Source organism: Capricornis sumatraensis, chromosome 14 (genome assembly GCF_032405125.1).
Source record: "Capricornis sumatraensis isolate serow.1 chromosome 14, serow.2, whole genome shotgun sequence".
NCBI classification, from domain to species: domain Eukaryota; kingdom Metazoa; phylum Chordata; class Mammalia; order Artiodactyla; family Bovidae; genus Capricornis; species Capricornis sumatraensis.
Genome location: NC_091082.1, coordinates 61,038,996 through 61,062,062, shown reverse-complemented (window position 1 = coordinate 61,062,062; position 23,067 = coordinate 61,038,996). Strand labels below are relative to the sequence as shown.

The window sequence follows — 23,067 nt, the reverse complement described above, 5'->3', positions numbered from 1 at the left end:
CATCAGATACTGTAGTTGATTTGTTGGTTCTGTGAAGTTACTTCATCACAATAATTAACACTAGTGTTAATTATTTATAGCCTTAAAAATGAAGAAATTTTAGTTGTTTAGCCCATTGGTGCTGGCCAGTGGCAGGTGTTCCATTAGGTGAAGTTCTGAATCTGGCTGGGCAGGTGCTTAGAGGGGAGAGTAGTTTGCTGGTCTGGTAGGTATTGTCTGGTTAATTTCAGCCTGAGGTGGTAAATTTCCTGTGTTTCCAGCTGTGTGAAGGGCACCTAGTTTGGATTATTTCACCGGGATGTTCACTTAGGGGACCACCTGCATCAGAAAACCACCTAGGAGGCTTATTAAGAATTCCAGACATACTAAACCACCATCTTTGGTGGGGGTGGGGTGGTGGGTCTTTGAAGTCTTCATTTTTATCAACTTCTCCAGTGAGTCTTACCCAGACTTCAGAGTTCCCCTCTGGGTCTTGTAAAGCGGGGAAAAGAATGACATGATATCACCACATCTCATCATTTTGTTTGCTTCTGGTTTTCATTTTTAATTATTTTCCTTTGCTTTTGCAGTCTTTTTGATATATTCATGACATTTTTCATCTCTGAATGCTTATATAATAAAACACCCTGTGACAGATGAGCCAGGGCCACCTGAGAATTAGGGTCACTTCTGAGGGTCAGAGCCGAGGTGACTCTTGAGGATCCCATGCCTTGCTCATTGTTGCTTTTCGTGTATCTTTTTGAGGGGAATATATGACCTTAGGTCATTAGGTATCACACAGAGCCCTGCTGGTGCGGTGTTCACTCCACCCTGCACCTACTGCAACACCCAGCACACAGTAGGTACTTAGTGTTGTTGTTATTCAGTCGCTAAGTCATGTCTGGTTCTTTTGTGACCCCAGGGACTGTAGTCCACCAGGCTCCTCGGTCCATGGGATTTCCCAGGCAAGAATACAGGAGCGGGTTGCCATTTCCTTCTCCCATGGATCTTCCTGACCAAGGGAATGAACCTGTGTTTCCTGCATTGGCAGGCGAGTTCTTTACCGCTGAGCCACCAGGGAAGCCCCAAAACAAGGTCCTCCTCCCTGTCTCCGGTTTTACTTTGGATATCTACCAAGGAGTCCCTCTCAAGTAGAGCCTCTACAGTACATGGCCGTGGATGGCTTCTCTTGCATGTTTTGTTATTATTGCTCAAAATGAGGAACGCCTCCTCCCTCCGAGAGCCTAAACGCTGTTTGGTTTCACGATGCCACACTCACTTGACAGGGCTGTGCCAAACAAAGCTATTGCCCAGACTGGACTCAGAGCACCTCTCACCTGGGCTGTTTCTCCATCTCACCCGTGAGCCAGAGCTTCTGTGTAATGGGATCCAGCCAATGGAGTCAGAGGGCTGCACACAAGCCCTTGAGGAGGGCAGCACAGAGGTCTCTCATTTGCAGGTCATCAAGTCACATGTTCACCGTGACCTAAGGAATCATTGGAGTGGGTGCACTTTGCAGAGACAGGAGCCAGAGGGTGGGATGGTGCCAGACATCTTTCTGAACTGCTGTTAGGATCCCAGCTGTGGATAAAATGAGATAAGAGCCGAGGCTCAGTTGGTTTTCTTTTAACCAACCCGGCATGTGAATGGATGCTCCTCACTCCCCTGGTGACACAGGGAGCACCATGCCCTTGGATGCCCAGCTTTAAATGGAGCCAGGAGTCAGCTTTATTTGTCTCCAAACCTGTTTATGCCACTATTTTAACAATGTTTTATAATAATACAAACATAATCATGTGTATGGCTTCCCCGGTGGCTCAGCGTTAAGGAATCTGCCTGCGAAGCAGGAGATGCAGCAGGAGTGGCGGGTTCAGTCCCTGGGTCAGAACGATCCCGTGGAGGAGGAAATGGCAACCCACTCCAGTATTGCCTGGGAAGTCCCATGGACAGAAGAGCCTGGCAGGCTACAGTCCATGGGGCCGCAAAGAGTCAGACATGACTTGAGTGACTAAAACCACTCAACAACAACAATTGTGGTTATAATAAACATAGTAATAAATATGCCAGTATTATTGGATGTATATGATTGAATTAAATAGTATCCAAGCCTATGAAATATGAACATAGAGTTTTGTTTTTTTTTTATGAAAAGCAAATTCGGATGCTGAGAAAGGCTCGTGGTTTTGCTTAAAAACCTACCATCCAATTAGATGTGGGTGAGAAACGTTGAAAAATTCACATAAAGACAGAAACATTTTGCACTCAAGTTGCTCTTAAAAATTTCTTAAGTTCTTGCTCCACTTGAAGCAGCAAGTGGAGAACAATAACTGTGTGATGCATTATCGGTGTGGTTTAGTTAAGAAAGATGGTAGACCTTGGCCCTTCATTCATTCATTGATTCATACACTCACTCAAGAATGCAGGGCCAATGCCTGCTGCCACGCGTTGGGCACTGTTCCAGGAGGATGTCCTAGTGAGCAGAACTGACAAAATTCCCCACCCTCATGGAACTCCCGTCCCACTGGGAGAGACAGACGGTGAACAAGCAAGTACCTGTATAGAGTGACAGCTGATGAGTGCTGTGGGGAAAAGTGAAATGGAAAGGGGAGCAGAGTATTAAGTGAAATGAGGGCTACCATGTAAATGCAGAGAAGAGGGGGTAGGGAGGGAGAAGGGAAACGACGCCTGTGGACATAGGGCAGGAAAGCCCTTGGCAGAGGGGACAGCAAGTGCAAGGGTCCTGAGGTAGCAGCATTTGTGCTCAGGGGACCAGGTCACAGGGAGGACCAGGAGAGGAGTACAGGGAGGTAACCAGGGGCCAATTCATATTGGCTCATGCAGTTCTTGGGAAGATTTTGCTTTTATTCTGAGTGAGTGGGAGTCATTGAAAGGTTTTGAAGGGAAGAGTCAGATGATATGACTTGCTTTTTGAAAGAATCACTCTGGCTGATGTGTTAAGAATAGGCTGAAAGGGGCCAATAATAGAAATACTAGCAGGTGCGCACAATAACACAGGTAAGAAACAGTGGTGGTTGGACTGGAATGTAGCAGTGGAGGTGGGGAGTGCAGTGGAATTCTGGATATCTTCTGAGGGCAGAGCCTCAAGATTTGCTGAGGACTGGACGAAAGAGAAGTCAAGGATGATGACAGGTGTTTCTGCCTCTGCATCCAGAGGGATAGAGTTGCCATTCAGTGATTAGGTGACAGAGCCTGTTTGTGGGGTACATGTGTGCTGGGAATTCAGTTTAGGGGCATGTTAAGTTTGAGATGCCATTAGACACTCAAGGTGAGGGGAGTTGAATACACAGGTTTGTGTTTTAGAGGAAGGGACCCAGCTGGAACTGTATTAATAAATTTGAGAGTCCTCAAGAGTACCCATGAAACTGAAAACCATGAAGCTGGCATCCCCAGGGAGTGAGAACAGTTAAAAAGGAGCCCAGAACTGAGGCTGGGGGAGTTGGGCCTGCTGTGCCGTCTGATGCAGGGGACCTTCATGGGCCACAGGCTCCTCTCCTGGACTTGAGTAGGTGCTCTCTGCTTTGCACTCCTAAGTGGTTCTCCTCTTCACCATCGTAGAACATTTTGGGGCCCGTGGTGGTGGTGGGCATGGCCCCTAGCCTCGTCCAGGTAGACACACCAGCCACAGTCACCCCAACTTTGCTGCCACTGCTCCAGGGAGGTGGACTGTTTCCACCTGAGAAACCATCTGCAGCAAGCCACGGGGACCCCAGGAAAATGCAGGGCTGCTCACAGAACTCTCAAACCAGCTTCCTGTAACAAGCAAGAGATCCCAGATCTGTAGTTCACGGTTCAGAAAAGGCCTGATGAACAGACTTCATGAGCTCTTACCCCAGTCCTTTTCCCATCTGCAAACTGCCCAAATCCCCTGGTGTAAAACTTGCTTTGAGACTCAGGCAGGAAACTGAGGATAGGAGGGTAGGTAGTAACAAAGTAACAATCCCCTCTCTGTCCCCAGGAGTGGCCTTCAGAGACAGAAATGATCCCTTCTAGAAACCCTGTCTCTCTTCTTGCTGGGGTAAAGTAAGTTACACGTTTTTTGCTTTATTTTCCCTTCCCTCCCCTCCCACCTCCAAATGAAGCAAAGCAAAGGACAGCATGGTAAAGTGAAGCCAGTCCTGGAATGTGCCCTGTACATTCCACGGAACCCAAGGCTCAGTCAACAGAAACTATTGGGGGGACATGCAGAGCACCGCCACCCAACACACAGTGTTTCTGCAGTCGGGTCCCTTGTCTGAGCTCTCGTATCCTCTCTTTTTGCTCCTTCCTGCTAATCGCACTTTGTAATTTTATATTTGCTTTTGTATTATGCAAGTAACGACCTTCTTCCAGGTCACACACCCCAGTGTTCTAGACACCAGGTCTGTTCACTTTACTGCTCTAACCCTGCCCGGCATGGGGTCTGGTATATAATAGATGCTTGATGGATCAGTGCTGATAATCATGAGGATGCTCGGTCTTGTTTCGTGTGTGGACAAGGCTCCCTCCCCTTCATAGGCCCAGAGGACACCTCTCCATGATGGCACATGATGCCGTGTGTACATGTGCAGAGTTGAAAATCTGGCTCCCAAAGAGAATAAGAACTCAGATTCAGGACGCGTTGCTTCATGTGGCCAATCTTAGAAATTTTCTGTCTAAAAAGGCTCAATTAAACACACACACACACACACACACACACACACCCCAAACTTTGGAGTGCTTACAGGGTACCCTCTGAGGTTCACCATAACCCAAACCATCCCCTTGCAGTCATTGTGCCTTCAGAATTCATGTCTGCCTGGCACTCCACTGTGCCCCCAACGCCAGGCCTGCACAGAGCAGTCAGTCAATACATAGTTATCAGATAAATGAAGAACATACTTTTGGGGTGAACGACAGCCTGCATCCTCCTCTTGGGAACCTACACTGCCTGTGGGCATGTGAAAAACTCAGAAATCCTGCATAGACATGTCTGTTTGACTCCGTGACCCCGTGCTCTGGAGTAAATGGCTGACTTCAATCCCACGTCTGCTTCTCGCCAGCCAGTTGTGTGTTGCTGGGCAAGGTGCCGAACGCCTCAGTGCCTTTGTTCCTCACTCATACACTGAGGCAGTACTCACCTCACAGGCCTCTCGTGGAGACTGCATTTGTTATTCCATGTCAGGCCACGGGCACTGCGTGCAGCATGCAGTCAGCATGGACATGCTGGCTGCTGTAATGAGCATGGGTAATGAGAACCTGGGAAGCATCTGGGCAAACCTGTTCCACTGAACCTCAGTTTGGGAGATGCTGATCAGGAGAAAGGAAAATCAGGAGGTATTTCATTCCCCGTCTGCAAGCATGAGACTGTGGGCTCCTCAGGAGTGTCTGGGTGATGCCTTATGCCTGTCCCCTGTAGGGAGGGAGCCCTCCACAAGTGAGCAGTTCCCAAACCAAATGGAGTGCAAGATCCTAGTAAGGCCCAAGCAGCTCAGAGAGGAGTCAACGGCCTGTGTCCAAGTCATTTATCATCATCACCTCCATTTCCTGCTCTGTAAAAAATAAAAAAGGGTGAACTGTCCCAACCCTGGCCACTGGACCCCCTCTTTGAGGTCAGCTGGGATTCAGGATGTAGGCCTTGGGGATCTCAGGGCAGAGATGGGGAGAAGGCGTAGGGGCAGCCTCCGTCCAGTCCCCTTCACCCTTGAGGAGGATGCCTGCAGGCCCACAGCACCCCTGCCCTTTGGGCAGCATCATCACCCACTGACTCACATCTGGTTCAGGCACATAGCAAGCGTGTCTTTCCCCTGGTTGTGCCAGCCCTGTGTCTGGGATGCCCTGCCAGCCAGGCACGCCCATGCCTCCCAGGGCAGGCTGGTCAAGATGCCTTGGGTAGCAAATAGCCCCTGAGATCCCACAAGGCTTTCCATCAAGGCAGCCCCCTCTTCTCATTGATATCCTCGGACAGGCAGCAGGCATCAAGTTCTAGAAATCCTGTGATCAGGACTCTCAGTTCCAACAACTCCAGATCATGCAAGGGTTTATCCCTGGAGTTGACTTAATCTTTTTAACTTCTTTGGTCTTAGACAACTTTAAAAGATGGAGTGTTTGTAATAATTAAATTTTAGTGTCCTTATAGAATTTTACAGTTTCAAAGAGCGTTCCCATCTGGACCTCATGGGAGCCCGTTTCTGTCCCAAATTGGGAATCTGTTTTCTATGCATCCGTCAGTCTCGTCACACTTGCATTTGTTCCTGTTTTCTTTTTGGCTTCCCTCCCGTTCTTACAAGTTTCCTTTTGAAGAAAGCAGACTGTTTTGGCTCATCTAGAGAAGAGAAGGGCCAGCATCTGGGCTTGAACCGAGTGGTTCCAGGAAAAAAAAAAAAAGGCAGTGAGCGGCAGAGATGCAGCCAGGGGTCAGAGCTGAGCGCCAAGGGGTCTGCTCCACTCTCCCTCCTGTCTGGGCTGCTCATCCACAGCTCGCACCTCACAGACCGTGACATCTCCTGCAAGTGTGACATCCTTCAGACATGACCCACTGCTCCGAGTGAAGTGTGGAGAGGGTGTGTTGGGGACCCTGGTTTGAGTAGGGTGGTGAGAGCAACCTTCTGGGAAGACACTGCCTTTGATGATTGGGTCTTGGAGTGACACAACCAGGCCCAGTTAGGGTTGGACTGCATGGGGAGCCAGCTCCTGGTCTGCTTTTATTGTTTAGGGAACCGTCTCTGAACACCTCCTGGTGGCAGGTGGGCAGGTGGGTGAGAAGTGCACAGACTCTCTGTACTATCCGGGATTGAGTCCCCAGGGGGCCGCAGGTGGGTGGAGGCAACGACAAAGCTGGGAGTGCCCTCATCTGGGCCATGCCGAGGAGGCCGCCTGCCCCCCACGGTTGCTTTTGCCCAAGTCCATCAGGGCCTCATGCTGCCCTTCCTCATTGTCCCCTACAAAGCAGTGCGACCAGGCATGCCCCCTCACTCCTTCCCAAGAAGAGCTTGCTGGGTGACCTTGAACAGGCTACCATCTTGCTCTGGTTCATTGTCCTCATCTGAGAGTGATGGGCTGCTGACTTGGCCTCTGGGATCCCCTGCCCTTCGCCTATCCTGGCAGGACCAGAGGCAGCCACGGCCAGGATCTCCCAGCCAGGAAACTTCCTTTGGCAGGGGCCATTGCTGGCTGGGCCAGCCTCCTATTGACCGGCTTGTGTTATGAGCTGTCATGTGCTTGGTGTTTGGAGTTAAAGTCCATCAGGGTTGGGGAACATATGGCCTCTGCAGATCTAAGAAAATGAAGTGCAAGTGTCAGTTGCCCAGTCGTATCCAACTCTTTGTGACCCCATGGACCGTAGCTTGCCAGGCTCCTCTGTCCATGGGATTTCCCAGGGAGGAATACTGGAGTGGGTTGCCATTTCCTTCTCCAGGGGATCTTCCTGATCCAGGAATCGAACCTGGGTCTCCTGAATTGCAGGCAGTTCTTCACCAGAGAAGCCTGAAGACCCAAGAACCTGGCTTAAAAGCCTCAAGACCCAGGCGTGGTCTTTTGGAGCCAGCCCCAGCCCATGGCCGCCCATGGCCACCCTCAGGGCTGATGAGAGGGAGGGGAGCTGCCTGTGGAGAGGCAGACTTCAGTGCTGGGGTCAGATCTCTGAGAATCCTGCCTGCCTTCCTGACTTTCCCTCTTTCCATCCTATTTGCACCTCTCTGTGACCTACAAGGAGCTACAAGGAGCTGCTCCTTTGCAACTGTGCCCTCAGCACTGGGTCCTGCCCCAGATTTCAGAACTAGACCACCACCGAGCACGCCGCCTGCAGGGGTTTCCCCCAGCCCCATGCTCCCCCAGTTTCAGCACACAGGTGCCTTTCCAGGGATCTTATTTAAAATGTAGGTTCTGGGACTTCCCTAGCAGTCCAGTGGTTAAGACTCTGCATTTCCACGGCAGAGGGCACAGGTTCCATCCCTGGTCAGGGAACTAAGATCCCACAGGCTGAGCAGCGTGGCCAAAATAAATAATTTTTTTTTAGTCTAGATTCTGACTCGAAGGTCAGATGAGGGCTGAGTAGCTGTCTTTCTAACAAGCTCCCAGAGACTACCGATGCTGGTCTGAGGACCACACTTTGAATAGATGGATTCAGACTGAGGCTCTCAACAACTGGCTTTTAAAATCCTCTGTGCCTGCACTCCAGACCAGCTAAATCAGAATCCGTAAGACTGAGGAGAGGGGCAGGCACCAAGACTGTTTTCTTGTCTCCAGTATTGGAGTCTGAGACCCGCTGCCAGGGCTCCTCTGAGCTCACTTGATTCCACCCAGAGCTGCCTTCTGGCTTTGTGGGTGGCCACGTGGCTGTTCAGTGTGCAGAGGGTTACTCCTTCAGGCCCTTTGGAATATTGAAAAGAGCTCTTTGACCCCTGTCACTACAAGGACTGTGTCTGGAAAGGGGCCCAAGCTTTGGTGTCAGGTGGTCTTGGCTTCAGAGCTTGACTGTACCCCTTTTGGCCGAGCGAGCATGTTTGTGGGGCCTCTTCACCTCTCTCGAGCCTCTGTCTCCTCCTCTCTGAGATGCAGGTCATCACCATCCCATCCGAGAATGAAGGCCCTACAGTAACTCCTGGGGCATAGTTGTTGTCGTTCAGCCGCCCAGTCATGTCCGACTCTGCTACCCCATGGACTGCAGCAGGCCAGGCTTCCCTGTCCTTCACCATCTCCTGGAGCTTGTTTAAACTCATGTCCATTGAGTCGGTGATGCCATCCAGCCACTTTGTCCTCTGTTATTTCCTCCTGCCTTCAATCTTTCCCAACATCAGGGTCTTTTCCAATGAGTCAGTTCTTCATGTCAGGTGGCCAAAGTATTAGAGCTTCAGCTTCAGCATCAGTCAGTCCTTCCAGTGAATATTCAGGATAGATTTTCTTTAGGATGGACTGGTTTGATCTCCGTGCAGTCCAAGAGACTTTATGCTCCTGGAGAAGACCAGGGCATAGTAGGCACTCAGTAAATACACAGTTACCTTTTCCCCTTGTTTGACATCCTCATTTTACAAGCAAGACTGCCATGGTTCACAGAGGTAGAGGCATTTCCAGAGGTCACATAGCAAGTTTTGGGTGGTGGTTCAAGGACTGAAGTTCAGGCTCCGGCATCCCAGGACTGTTCCTCTACTCCCACCCTTGACTCTCAAGCTGGGGGCGGTCCCATTCGAGTGGGCGGGGCCTCCCTGGAGCGGAAGGTGGAGCCTGCTTCGGATGCTAACCATTCCCGGAAGTGGTGGGTACCAGGAAGCCGGAAGTGGCTCCCTCGGCTCCCATCTATTGAGGCTTCCCCCACCTCCAGGGAATGTCGACAACGTCATCTCAGTTTATCTCACCTGGGCATCGGCTCGCACACCCTTTGCCTCTCCCTCGCTGCCTGCAAAAGTGCTGAACGTCAGACGCTGACTTGAGATGAATCACTCTCTGAGAATTTACGGAGGGTTATGTAAGACTCCGCGGCGGCTGCGTGGCCAGCCAGCTCTGGGGGTTGTGTCCCGAGAGATCCCTCCTGACCTGACTCATGCAGGCGGAAGAGGCAAACAGGGAGATGCAGGCAGGGATCTCTGCTCAGAAGGGCCAGGCAGCCTGGTGGGGAGCACGGTGGGGATCCCAGAGATCCGGAGAGGCTGTCCCGGAACCGGCAGCCTCTCCCTTGACCTGGAAACTCCTTGGTGGGACTCTGGGCCCCTGCCTCAGTTCCTCTCCTCCCCATCTCTCTTGAGCTCACTTCTCTCAGGTATTTGTCTCCACCATGTCCTGGAAGTTGCTGTTACTAAGGTTACCCGCAGCCTCTGGGCAACAAATGCCGCGATCGGTTCTCTATCTTCCTTGACACGTCCGTAGAGTTGGACACCTTTAATTCTTCTTCCTCCTTGAAATACATGTTGACTTGGACACCACTCTGACGGCCGTCCCCTGCTCCTTCACATCCCATCCTGAGTCCCTGCATCCCTACCCTGGAATTTGTCTAGAGAGGGGATGGCTCTCCCCTCCCCTGAGCCTGTCCAATCCACCTAAATGCTGACCCACCCCAAGCTCATTAGTTTCATTTAACTCACCCTCTTTGAGGTCTTCTTTGGGTGTCTAGTGAACGTTGCAAAGGTGATCCTTTCAAAACATTGCTCCCGACGAAGTTTTCTCTTGTCTTCCCCTTTTCAGTTAAACAAACTACCCACCCTGGAATTTGTTTAAACTCTCATCCACGTGCCCCATCCCCCACATCCAGCTCCAAAATATAACCCAGATCCACTGCTCTCTTCTCAATGTCCTTGGCCACCATCTTGCTGGACTAACTGGTCTCCCAGCTCTGTTCTTCCTTATCCTTCTGTGTCCAACACAGTGGCCACATTGGGTCACGTCACTTGCTGTCCAGAGGGATAGTCTGGCTCCCAACTTACCCAGGCCTATAAGATCCTCCCCTCCGCCCCCTCTTCCCTCTCTGACCTTCCGGCCGAGTGAGGAGGTGCTCTCGGGAGATGGGGGCAGGTGGGCTCAGCCTCCCCAGGTATCAGGGAACCTGGGGGCAGCCCTCATCCTTCTCACCTTCCCTCACCAGCAGGCACCACCCATATGGCACCTGTCCCCAGTCTGACCTGGGAGGGTGGCCTCTTGTGTTAACTACTCTTCCTGGACAGTTGCAGGGCATCCGGGCATCTTTGCATATTCATCAGCTCTGGACTTCTCTGTGAATTGCCTTTTCATGTCCTTAAATGATCTGTTCCGTGATTGGCAGCTTTAGCTCATTTTCATTAGGCACGCCTTGGTTTCTGCTGTTGCTCCTTCATTTCCCTCTGCCCCCAGATGAGAGATCAGGTATGGGCCCTACTCCTTGACATCACCTTCTCCCCAGGTCCCCAGAGCCCAGCGAGTTCAAGCTCTAGGAAGACCAGCTAAGGTGCTGCCCTGCTTCGCCTGTGAATCATCAGCTCGTGCAGACACCCCATGCGGACAGACCAACCCTGTTAGATCGTCACGATGTCCTTGCACCACTCTCTCTGCTTGGGACCTGCTCTGGGGCCTTTTCCACATCACCTTTCCTCATCTTCTTCCTGACCCTGGTCTTCCCTCCTGCTCTTTCTGTTTCTCATGTGTGGTTCAGGGTATCTGCTGCCTCCTTCACCAGAAGCCACTGGGGGTTGAGAGAGAACAAGTCTCAGCCACCTCGCACGTGGCATCAGTCTCCCTCTGGAAACAAGTGCTTTCCCCTTTAGGCATCACTGAGTCACACATAGACCATGACCAGGTGAAGACCTCAGTGTACACCATTTACCAGAGCTTTCTTGGCAAAACACTTAGCAGGTAGCAGACATGCCATCCATCCAGCAAAAAATGAAAGGCCCCCTACTGTGTGCTAGGCACAGGTTTAGATGTGGGTCCATCAGGAACAAAACGCCTGCAATGGAGCCAGAAAGCAAATGGCAGTTAGACACGAAGCATGTTGGTGTGGTGAATACAGTAAAGAAAGAAAAATGGACTGGAGGCTTGGAGTGTCAGGGCAGAGCAGTTCAAATAGAGTGTTTGGGAAGGAGGTGCAATGAGAAGGAGGCCCTTGAACAAGAACTTGGAGGAGAGACAGAGAGCCCCGTTACTGCTGGAGGAAGCGTTCTGGGAGGGTCTGCAGGAATGGACCACTGGAAACAGAAATGACACCGTCAAGAGCCAAGCGGGGCAACCCTGCCCTTCCGGTGCCTTCAGCCCAGGGAAGGGGTGGTTCCGACAGCAAAGAAGTGGTCATCCTGCCCTTTCTGGGTGCCTTGGGTTCTGGATGATGAGCGTCACCCATCTTACAAGGTTCTGAGGCGGGATGCTCGAGGGGCCCACTAACCAAGGTTCTGGCTTCTGCACTGAATGTGCACAGATTTCTGTGTCTGAAATGCCTGTGTGGGGGATGTCTAGGGTCTAGGATCACTCACTGCTTTGTTTTTTTTAACTTTTTAATTTTGTATCAGGGTATAGCCAATTAGCAATGCTGTGGTACACAGTAGATGGACTCAACCATACATAGACATGTAGCCATTGTCCCCCAAACTCCCCTTCCATCCAGGCTGCCACATAACATTGAGAGGGTTTCCTGTGCTGTGCAGCAGATCCTTGTAGCTGTCCATTTTAAATGTAGCATTGTGTACATGTCGATCCCAGACTTCCTAACTGTCCCTTCCCCCTGGCGACCAGATGTTCTAAGTCTGTCACTCACTCCTTCATTCAGTATGTTTTGAGGGTCTGCTGTCCATACACTCAGAACTAGGTGTTAAGGCTGCAGTGATGAGCAGACCCAGCCTGGTTCTGTAGTCCTAGGCCCGCACTCACCACTATCTCCAGATAACATGGAGCCACCCTTGGAGGTGAGGGTTGTGTGGGCTGAGAACTCAGGGGGCCAGCCCCGGACCGTCTGCAGGGCCCTGGTACCCAGCCCGCCCCCCACCCCCATTGAGACCCCTGTGGATCTTAAAAGACGCTGCTTGCCTGAGGCCACCTCAGAGATCTGATGTCACGGGCCCGGGGACAGGCTTCAGGGGACTCTGGTGAGCAGATTCTTAACCAGTGGACCACCAGGGAAGTCCCTGACTGGTTAGGTTTCTGAGTGTTTGATAGATGTGTGATGATGGTGACAGTGAGAGGAAGGAACTGCAAATTGAGGATGCTAGCCTGTTGTCCCCAAAGCTGCCATTTGTCCTGCTCTATTCCTCTGGAGACATTGCCCCAGAGAAGGGACAGTGTGGGGTACCTGCCACGTGCCAAGACTGTCCCTTATTCTTTGGCTGGACAAGGTTCTGCAGGTCATCCGTGTTTCCAGGCAGCCTGGCAGCTGACTGTCCCTTCCCAGCGCTGGGTCAGCTGGCCGAGGGGTCTTGTCAACCTGGGGTGCCCTCCACAAGCCCCCTCATGGACCTTTTGGTCTATCTGGGGCACAGGCTTGCTGCTGAGCATGGAGTCTCTGTTTTCTGCCTTAAATCTTGCTCAGGCTGGATGGCACAGTGCAGGGGAGGAGTTGAAACAGGGGCAGCCCTGAGCCACACCTGCAAGCTTGGTCCTCAGAGGGGGTCTGGTTTGTGGAAGGGACAGAAGTCTTCCTCAGACAACTTCTTTGTTGGGCTGTTTATACGTTCTTCTATTCTGGGAGAGCTTCACAGGTGGCTCAGTGGTAAAGAACCTGCCTGCCAATGCAGGAGACACAGGAGACTCCAGTTTGATCTCTGGGTCGGGAAGCACCCCTGGAGGAGGAAACGGCAACCCACTCCACTATTCTTGCCTGGGAAAATCCCATGGACAGATAAGCCTGGTGGGCTACAGTCCATGGGGTCACACAGAGTTGGACGTGACTGAGAGACTGAGTACGCATTCTTGACAGATCGTGGTGCTTTTAATATCTGAGCAGATCAATTGTTGTGGGGGCATCCTGTGCATTTTAGGATGTTTAGTTTAGCATCCCTGGCCCCGCCTACCAGATGCTGGGTGGCAGTATCCCTGCCCTCAGATGTGACGACCCCAAATGTCTCCAGACATTGCCAAATCTGTGCCCTGGCTGAGAACCTCTAATCGAAACCCTGATGTTTCACCTTTGAGATGGACCTCATTCCTAGCTCGGCCCTGTCCAGCAGAGCAGGCCTTGGCCAATGCCTGGAAGAGAACAGCACACCCACCTCACTTCCATTCTTCTACCCAGAGGGGCAGACTTGGGACCCAGAACAAGTTACTTGACCACTCTGTGCCTCCATTTACCCATCTGTAAATGAGAGTCAATAGAGTATCCCCCATGTATGAAGAGTAAGACACTTGATACACGTAAAACAGCACAATTCTGGGCACCGCATGTGTCGTTCTTTTTTTGGCTGCACCGAGTCTTCATTGCTGCACACAGGCTTTCTCTAGTTGCAGCGGATAAGGGGCTACTCTTTGTTGAGGTGCGCAGGCTTCTCACTGCAATGGCTTCCCTTGTGGAGCACAGGCTCTAGGCACGTGGGCTCAGTAGTTGTGGCTCACGGGTTGAATTGCCTTGTGGTCTGTGGGATCTTCCTGAACCAGGGATCAAACCCATGTCCCCTGCATTGGCAAGTGGATTCTTAACCACTGGACCATCAGGGAAGTCCTTGTGTAGCTCTTGTTCAACAAATATTTGTTTTTGTGATGCTAAACTGAGGATGCAGCAATGAACAAGACAAGGGCCCCGACCATGAGACTGCGTAGCTCCTGAGGGAATCTGACACATGATTCTGTGACTGTGACTCAGTATAACAAGTGCTGTGATGAAAAAATAGGAGGGGCGGTGGGAACCCACGAGAGGGACATCCCATCCAAGAATTAGGGAAGGAAGGCTTCCTGGGGGAGGTGGTGTTCCAGCTAGGATTTGGAAGATGAGTATGAGTTAGGTGGATGAAGGAAGGGGAGGAATAATGGTCTTGGTTACCTTTTTTTTTTTAATAGAGTATTTGGGTTTTAATTTTTATTATTAGTTTTTTGGTCATGCTGCATAGCATGAAGGATCTTAGTTTCCCAGCCAGGGATTGAACTGGTGCCTCCTGCAGTGGAAGCACAGAGTCTTACTTACTGAGCTACCAGGGAAGTCTCTGCATTAGCTATTTAAAATAATAATAATGATAATGCTTTCCTGAAAAAGAAATCCTATTTGAAGGGCTGTAAGCGAATAGGACCAAACGGTGTCAAGGGATCCTGGTTTACACCCCCTCTGAGACTCCTGACACAAACGTTCTTGACACAGTGAGACTGGGATGGCTGCCAGGTGCAGAGTTAATGGCCTGGAGGGGACCCAGCCCTCCCTCCTCTCCTTTCTGCAGGCAATGGTTGTAGCTTGGTACCAAAGGATACCCAGATGCTTTTTGCGGGGAGAGCAATGCCCATGAAACAGGTAGGGAAGTGGTCAAGCTGCCATCTGCACAGCAAGTGTCCATTCCTGGCTCACCTGCCCATCCAGCGGGGGTCCTCAGGGTGGGCCTGCCCTGTGCAGTATCTCAGAACCTGGCAGTTAGATGCTTCTCCCGGCCCATGCCTCCCAGTGGAGGGAAGCAGGTAGATGGAGCTTGGTGGTTGTTAAAGCTCACCTCCCATTGGCCTGAAGGTGCCCGGAGAGGGCATCAGCACCAAGGCCCTCCAGGTGCTGCCTGGGACACCCACTGGGCTGGGCCCCTGGTGACGCTGTGTGTTATTCCTCTCCCCACACAGCTACAGTCTCCGCCTGGCATCCCGATGTCCTCCGCCAGCCGCCCCATACATCACCAGACAGTATAGGAATGTCAAGGCCACAGCTGCAGCCCAGCTCCAGGGATCCCTCTTCAAAGAGTAGGTGCTTTGCCTGCTCCCTGACAGGTACTCAGAGGGTGGGGCTGCCTCCTGGGGCTCTAGGGGCTGGGGGCGGGGCTTGGGGGTGGGCTGGGCAGGAGATAGGGGGATCGGCGTGATGACTCCTGGAGCACTGTGCTGTGTGCTCAGTGGGGCAGGAGGCCTTCCTACTGGGACTGGGTGAGAGTGTGGACCCTGGACCACCTGGTTCAATCCCAGTTCTGTCGCTTATGGGCTGTGGGACCTCAGCACGCTACTCTCTCTCTCTCTCTCTCTGAGCCTCATTTTCCACATCTATAAAATGGGGATGACAATAGTACCTATTTCATAGGATTGTGAGAATTGCAAGTGTCAAATGTATGAAAGCACTTAGAACCTTGCCTGGCACAGAATAAACACCAGGTAAGTCTAAGTATTAGTGATCGTATTCAACACTTGAAACCTTCAGTGGCTTTCAGCCCAGAAAAGGCTATTCCATCATGTTTTTGAAAGTGGAAGTAATATTAATTCATAAAATATAAAACTGAGATTTATGTTGAACCAGAAGCCTCCGTCTAGATTTTCTGATGATGAAACCTGAATTCATTCATGGAAGCTGGACTTTTCCTCTTGAGGGACTGGGCTTTGCTACTGACCTCGAGCTGGCTTGGGTTTCTCTGCTGGTGACATGGCATATCTTCTTCCATTGTGTCCCAAGACCAGCATTTCAAGTACGACTGGGGCGAGTATGCTGTCGCTTCAGTCATGTCTGACTCTTTGCAACTCTATGGACCTTACCCCTGCCAGGCTCCTCTGTCCATGGGATTTTTCCAGGCAAGAATACTGGAGTGCATTGCCATGCCCTCCTCCAGGGGATCTTGCTGACCTGAGGATTGAACCCATGTCTCATAAGTCTCCTGCATTGGCAAGCAGGTTCTTTACCCCTAGCGCCACCCAGGAAGCCCAAATGATTGGGGCACTGGTTAAAAATACAGTCCCCAGGGTACCACTCCAATTCATTAAATGAGCGCTCTGGTGAGCAGGGCCTGGGAATCTGCATTAGCAGGTGGCCCTGAAGTTCTGGGACCCACTCAGGTTCGGGGATGCCTGCCTAATGTGACCAGGGTTGTTTGGAATGAGAGTGCAGTTGTTTAAGGCAAGAGGGGCTGAGTTTTGAAGCTCTGGGGTCTTCTGTGCTGAGCCTTCCCCCCTCCGCCTCTCCCCTCCCCATGGCTCGCTCCCTTCTCCCTCCCTCAGCAGGTGGAGTTTCTGGCCTTATTTCTCTGGGAGTTCATTCAGGAGGGGACTGGATGTAAAACCCACTTCCCCCTGAGAGCCTGTCTGTGGAGCTGACACTGAGCCTGCCTCTTGGGACCCAGCTCCTGAGATGGGAGTTGAGTTGAGTCAGGAGTGCAGTGGAGGAACGGTGCGATGGATGCTGCTCAGGACTGGGTGGCCCAGGAGACCATCCTCACACCCGCTTTGCAGAGGGAAGAATGGGGCCCCGAGAGGAGAGGTTTGGCTAGAGTGCTCTGGAGAACAGCCAGGCAGTGCGGACTGAGCAGTTCCCACTCTGGTCCCACGCGTGTCCTGGGATCACCCCTGTGGCAGCTGTGTGGACTTTCATGCTGGTGGGCTGGCTGAAAGTGGCTTTCAGCTCAAAGAAGGTGTTCTTTGCAGCCAGAGGGAGGGTCAGGTGCGGCTGGAGTGATTTCTGCACAGACTAGGGCGTTTCTGTCAGCTACTGCAGTCTCAACCTTAAGCAGGCCTTGCAGGTTCAGGCCCTCCCCTGGGGCCCGTGTGAGACCCTAGACAGGTGTGTTCTTTTCCACTTAGTTTCAAATGAGTGCAGCTTCCCAAGCCGGGTGCTTGGATGCCTAGAAGCCCAATTTTATTTGCCTCTGCAGCTCACAGCTCCTTCTGTTTACTCACCAACAGTGAATGCTCAGAACTCAACAGTTTAATTTCAACGGGACTGAACCTTGCTCCTTAAAATCTTATTTTTTTCCCTAATTTTAGACGTCTTCTGTTTTAAATTTTTAAATAAGTATGTCAGGAAGATTCCCTGGAGAAGGAAGTGATAACCCACTCCAGTATTCTTGCCTGGGAAATCCCATGGACTGAGGAGCCTGGTGGGCTACAGTGCATGGGGTCGCAAAGTCAGACATGACTTAGCAACTAAGTAACAATATTAAGTATGTATAACTTATTATTTTAAAATTTTTATTTTTAATTGAAGGATAATTGCTTTACAATATTGCCTTGATTTCTGCCATATTTCAGCATGAATCAATCCTAGGCACACCTATGTCCCCTCCTTCTTAAATCTCCCTTCCACCTCCCACCTCTTCCCACCCCTTTAGGTTGTTAAGAGTCCTGGTTTGGGTTCCCTGAATCATACAACAAATTCCCATTGGCTATCCATTTTACACATGGTAGTGTATATGTTTGGAGAAAGCAGCCGCACCCCACTCCAATGCTCTTGCTTGGAAAATCCCATGGACGGAGGAGCCTGGTAGGCTGCAGTCCATGGGGTCATGAAGAGTTGGACATGACTGAGCGACTTCACCTTCATTCTTCACTTTCATGCATTGGAGAAGGAAATGGCAACCCACTCCAGTGTTCTTGCTTGGAGAATCCCAGGGATGGAGGAGCCTGGTGGGCTGCCATCTATCGGGTTGCACAGAGTTGGACATGACTGAAGTGACTTAGCAGCAGCAGCAGCAGCAGTGTATATGTTTCCATGCTACTGTTTCTATTTGTACCACCCTCTCCTTCCTCTCTCCCTCCTGTGTCTATAAGTCAGTTCTCTCTGTCTGCATCTCCATTGCTGCCCTGAAAATAGGTTCATCAGGACCATCTTTCTAGATTCCATATATATGCGTTAATATAAATTATTTGTTTTTCTCTTTCTGACTTACTTCACGCTGTTTAATAGGCTCTAGGTTCATCCACTTTATTAGAACTGACTCAAATGTGTTCCTTTTTAAGACTGAGTAATATTCCATTGTATGTATATACCGCAGCTTCTTTATCCATTCATCTGTTGATGGACATCTAGGTTGCTTCCATGGCCTAACTATTGTCAATAGTGCTGGAGTGAACAAAGGGACACAAGTATCTTTTTCAATTTTGGTTTCCTCTGGTATATATATACCTAGTAGTGGGATTGCTGGGTTGTTATGATAGCTTTATTCCTAGTTTTTTAAAGGAATCTCCATACTGTCTTCCATAGTGGCTGTATCAGTTTACATTCCCACCAACAGTGCAAGAGGGTTCCCTTTTCTCCACACTCTCTCCAGCACTGTTGTTTGTGGATTTTCTGAGGATGGCCACTCTGAGCTGTGTGAGGTGATATCTCATTGTAGTTTTGATTTGCATTTCTCTAATAATGAGAGGTGTTGAGCATCTTTTCATGTGTTTATTAGCCATCTGTATGTCTTTGGAGAAATGCCTGTTTAGGTCTTTGCGCACTTAAAAAATGACTTAAAAAAAATCTTACTTAACTATTTGTCTTAGTTTGCTTGGGCTACCACAGCAAAATACCACAGACTAGGGGGCTTAATAGATATTTACTTCTCACACTTCTGGGGCTGGAAGGCCAAGATAGGGGTACCAGAATCATCAGGCTCTAATGAGATCTCTCTTCCTGGCCTGCAGATGATACTTTCTGGCTGTGTTCTCACATGGCAGAGGGAAGAAGCCCTGGCATCTTTTCTTACAAGGGCACTAATCCCATCATGAAAGCCCCACCCTCATGACCTCATCTAAACCTAGTCACCTCCCAGAGGCCCCACCTCCAAATGCCATCACATTGGGTGTAGGAGTACAATTGTGGGCAGGTGGTGGATATTGGAGTGGGGGCACAATCCAGTCCATAGCACTATTTAACACAGTTCCAGAATGATGTTTTGAGATGCCATGGCAAAGGATTTTAGTACAGGAAGGGATGTGTAGGCCAGCACCCTCTATTTATCGAGAGGGGAAGCTGAGAGAGAGGGGCAAGTGGCAGCCCTGGGGTCAGTCTTCTGATGCCCAGATGGACCATGGACTTTGTGGCCTGTGCCCAGTGTACATGCCCTGAACTTTGTCCTGAGGAAAATGATAATGTCCTCAGAGAGCCCAGGACTGCCGTTCATCCTCCTGCCCTCACCCGGGTAGAGGCTCTGTGACCAGCCTACTGGACAGCCTGACCCAAGTGAGGGGCCAGCACCGAGCAGCCTGGCTTTTCTCCAGCACCTGCCTTCCACTGCCTCCTCTTCGTGCCCTCCTGATGTCTCAGGCAAAGCCCTGCACTTTCACTCTTACGTGTAACAAAGTGCCACATTGCCTAGTCCAGCGTGAAACTCCCATCGTACACCCTATTTCACCTCTGTCTGTTTCTAGTCCTAGGCACCAGCCAGACTTGTGCCCGAGGGTCTAGGAGGGGCTGGCTGTCCAGGGCAGGGACTAGGAGCGGCTGTCTGGGACAGGGACTGGCACCTCTCACTGGTCTGGTCAACATATGATGCTCCTCTTGGTTGTCATCGCTCCTTTAGCTAAGACTGGCTGGCCTTGGGGCAGGCGTCCTGATGCTGGCCCTCCCATGCGGTCCTGGGAATGGATGGTGGAGGCTCTCTGTGAGAGGTGAACTTCCCTCTGGCATAGCCTCAGCCAGCTGTCCTTCAGCTCCAGTCCCAAGGGTCCAGTCTGCTGCTGGGGTCTCCTCCCTGGAGGGCTGCCTTTCAGGTCGGGGGCTAGCAAGATGGCTTCTTGTATGGATCCCACCTGACAACCCACAGGAAACTCACATAAAAGAGCCACCCCTGGCCAGGGGGGAATGCAGGCTGCTGCACGCTGGGCTGCCTTCCTTTCCTCCTGCTGCTCCTGCTCAGATGCGCAGGGCTCATGCCGGCCTCCACCCGGAAGGAGGCTCCCTCTCTCTAAGGCACCTAGCTCCACCAGGAGCAGCTCTGTTTACAGCCCTGTCAGAGGGTCTGAGGTTGCGGGGAGTTGAAATTGACATAGGAGCACACTTCATGGAGTTGAATCACCATTCCAATAATCCTGGCAGGTACTTCACTTCTCCTTGTTTCAATTTGCCCATCTGTAAATTGGGTTAATGAAATTCCACACTACACCACTATATATAAGGGACTTGAGCATCTGTGGATTTTGGTATCCTTGGGGGTTCTGAGGGCTTCCCAGGTGGCTCAGTGAAAAGAACCCACCTGCCAATGCAGGAGATGCAGGAGACATGGGTTCAATCCCTGGGTCGGGAAGATTCCCTGGAGGAGGGAATGGCAATCAATTCCAGTATTCTTGCCTGGAGAATCCCATGGACAGAGAAGACTGGTGGGCTACAGTCCATAGGGTCTCAAAGAGTTGGACACGACTAACCACGCCACACATCAGTGGGGGTGCTGAAGCCAGTCCCCTGTGGATAGCAAGGGATGAGCATGCCCCTCTCACGGTTATATTGTCAGGACTACAAAGGTTAGCGCGTGAAAAGCTCTTAGTATGCCTGGTATGTAGTAAGTCTCCCACAAATCAGTGATGTAATTATTATTCTTTTCACTGAATGATTATGTTAGTAGTAGTAGTAGTAATAGCAATAGTAGATAGTACCTGTAGTAGTAATAGTAAATGATGACCAGTTCCACTGGATGAGAGACCTGAGCCCCTGAACTTGGCCTAGCCCAACTCCAGGCTCATTGTCAACCCTGGGCAACAAACATCATTAAACAGTCACTCATGGGCCTGGCTTTCTGTGCCAAGTACCGTAACCCGGGTCTTCTTGGAGGCAGGATGAGGCGTAAGCCACTCCCTCAGGACACAGGGCACACACAGGCTCGGGACGGGGCTTGACCCTATCTCTGTTCATCAGACTGACCTTGTAAAGTTTCCTTCTCTCTGAGCCTGTCTCTTCCATTGAAATGGGGATCTGTGTCACCTGCCACCAGGGTTGTTTAGTGTATTAGCATGAATGAAGTGACAGTGTAATTACTTTGGAAAACTGTCTGGCAGTATCTGCGGATGCTGTAGCTATGCCTTCCCCAGGGCCCAGCAGTTATATTGCTAGGGGTACACTCAGCAAAGTGTATACACATGTGTACCCTATGTTCATATGTTATATATGTACACCCTACTGCCCAGCACTTCCTCTTGGTATAAATATGTACACATGTGCACCATACATGTCTTCTAGACACATGTAAGAATGTTCTAGCGACATTACTCATGACGGCCCCAGACTAGAAACCACCCTTCTGTGCATGGGCAGTGGACTAGGCAGATGCAAGTGCCCTGACCTTGTACTAGAACCCATAGCATAGACTGAAAGAACCAGGGCCACATGCTCGATGAGCGTGTGCATCCTCCGGGGGGTGCATCTCCAAAACACTAGCGGGAGCCAGACCCAAAAGGCACATGTCCCAATTGATTCCATTTATTTAAGTAAAAAAATGGGTTACGGCTTCCCTGGTGGCCCAGTGGTTAAGAATCCAAGTGCCGATTCAGGGGAAATGGGTTTGATCCCTGGTCCCCGAAGATTCCACGTGCTGAGGGTCGCCTAAGCCCAGGCTCCTCAACAAGAGAAGCCACCGCAATGAGGAGCCTGCACACGGCAGCTGGAGAGTAGGCCCTGCTCCCTGCAACTAGAGGAAGCCTGCTTGCAGCACTGAAGACTCAAAAATAAGTGAAGAAATAAATAGCCAAAATAAGTAAATAAATAAAGACAGGTGAAAGCCGTCTATGGTAATTAGGTCAGGAGAGTGGTTATTCTAGGGGGTGAGGGTGGGTGGGTATCCTCAAGAGGTGCCTGGGTGGGGCTGGTGGGAGTTTGGTCATGTTCTGTTTCTCCATCTGGGTGCTGGTCACACGGGTGTGTTCACTAACAGTTCATCAAGCCGCGCTCTTTCTGTATAGGTGGTATACTTCCGAAATTAATTTAACTAGAAAAATTCAGTAGAGGGACCATGCTCAAAGAGGTAGGCACTTGAATACGTAGCCGTCATTGTTATTTCTCTTCTCTTTTTCTCCTCAGCACCTGAAGTGACCTGGAGTCAGTGAAGCCAAAGGGACTGGCCTTCTGCCCTGCAGGAAGTACCGACCTATTCCAGATCCATGAGCCTGCGAGAGAGGAGTGCATGTGTATATGTGTGTGTGCGTATGCGTGTGCCTGTGGTCTTCAGACGAGGGTCCTGAACCCCAGGGAGGCTGGAGGGTAGGTCACTCGGCACCGAGGATGACACTCAGGTGCTGTCCCCGGGCTGTGACCTGCAGCTCAGCCTTCCTGTTGGGAAGGGCCCCTCCTACTATGCAATTTTTCAAGAGCTCCTTGATCCTGCTTTTTGCTTCTCCGGTTGTCTTTTGCCACGGCGGGGACTTGGGTCTGGCCCCAGGGGTCAGCTCCAGTCCTGTCCAAGCAAGGCCTTCAGGAGGAGGCCAAGTTCCCTTTCTGGCCAGCCCTGCTCCTGCCCCATCTTCCACGGTCCCCCCCACCACCTCCCCCACCCCCGCTTTCCCCCACCCCTAATGTCTCTGGGAATCTGTAGCCTGTAGACACTTCGGAGCCTCGCTGATCATCCCCCTTGGCCCTTGCACTTGGAAGACTTTTCTCTCTGCCTGAGCAATCTGAGCCGCTGGCTCTTGAGTCATTTCCAGATTTGCCATTCTCATCCGTCAGCCCTGTGCGTCCAGGAGAAAGTCTTGATCTCCATTTATAGATCAGACTCTTCCCATGGGAGAGGCAGAGGACGGGAAGGGATCTGGTCAGGGCAGGGGGTGAGCTCCTCGTGTACTTCTTTGCCTCATTTGGTGGGACCATCAACATCTGTAGTA

The 23,067-nt window shown here is 51.0% G+C and overlaps 1 protein-coding gene across 1 annotated transcript in view; it reads left to right on the top strand.

Annotated features, from left to right (window-relative positions):
• LOC138090261 (PR domain zinc finger protein 2-like) overlaps positions 1 to 22,296 on the top strand; it is a 129,032-nt gene extending 106,736 nt beyond the window's left edge. The window contains exons 6-7 of the mRNA XM_068985764.1: positions 15,151 to 15,294; positions 22,271 to 22,296. Of these exons, the coding sequence (XP_068841865.1) occupies positions 15,151 to 15,294; positions 22,271 to 22,296 (170 nt within the window). The remainder of the gene's footprint in view (positions 1 to 15,150; positions 15,295 to 22,270) is intronic.
• The last annotated feature ends 771 nt before the right edge of the window (positions 22,297 to 23,067 follow it).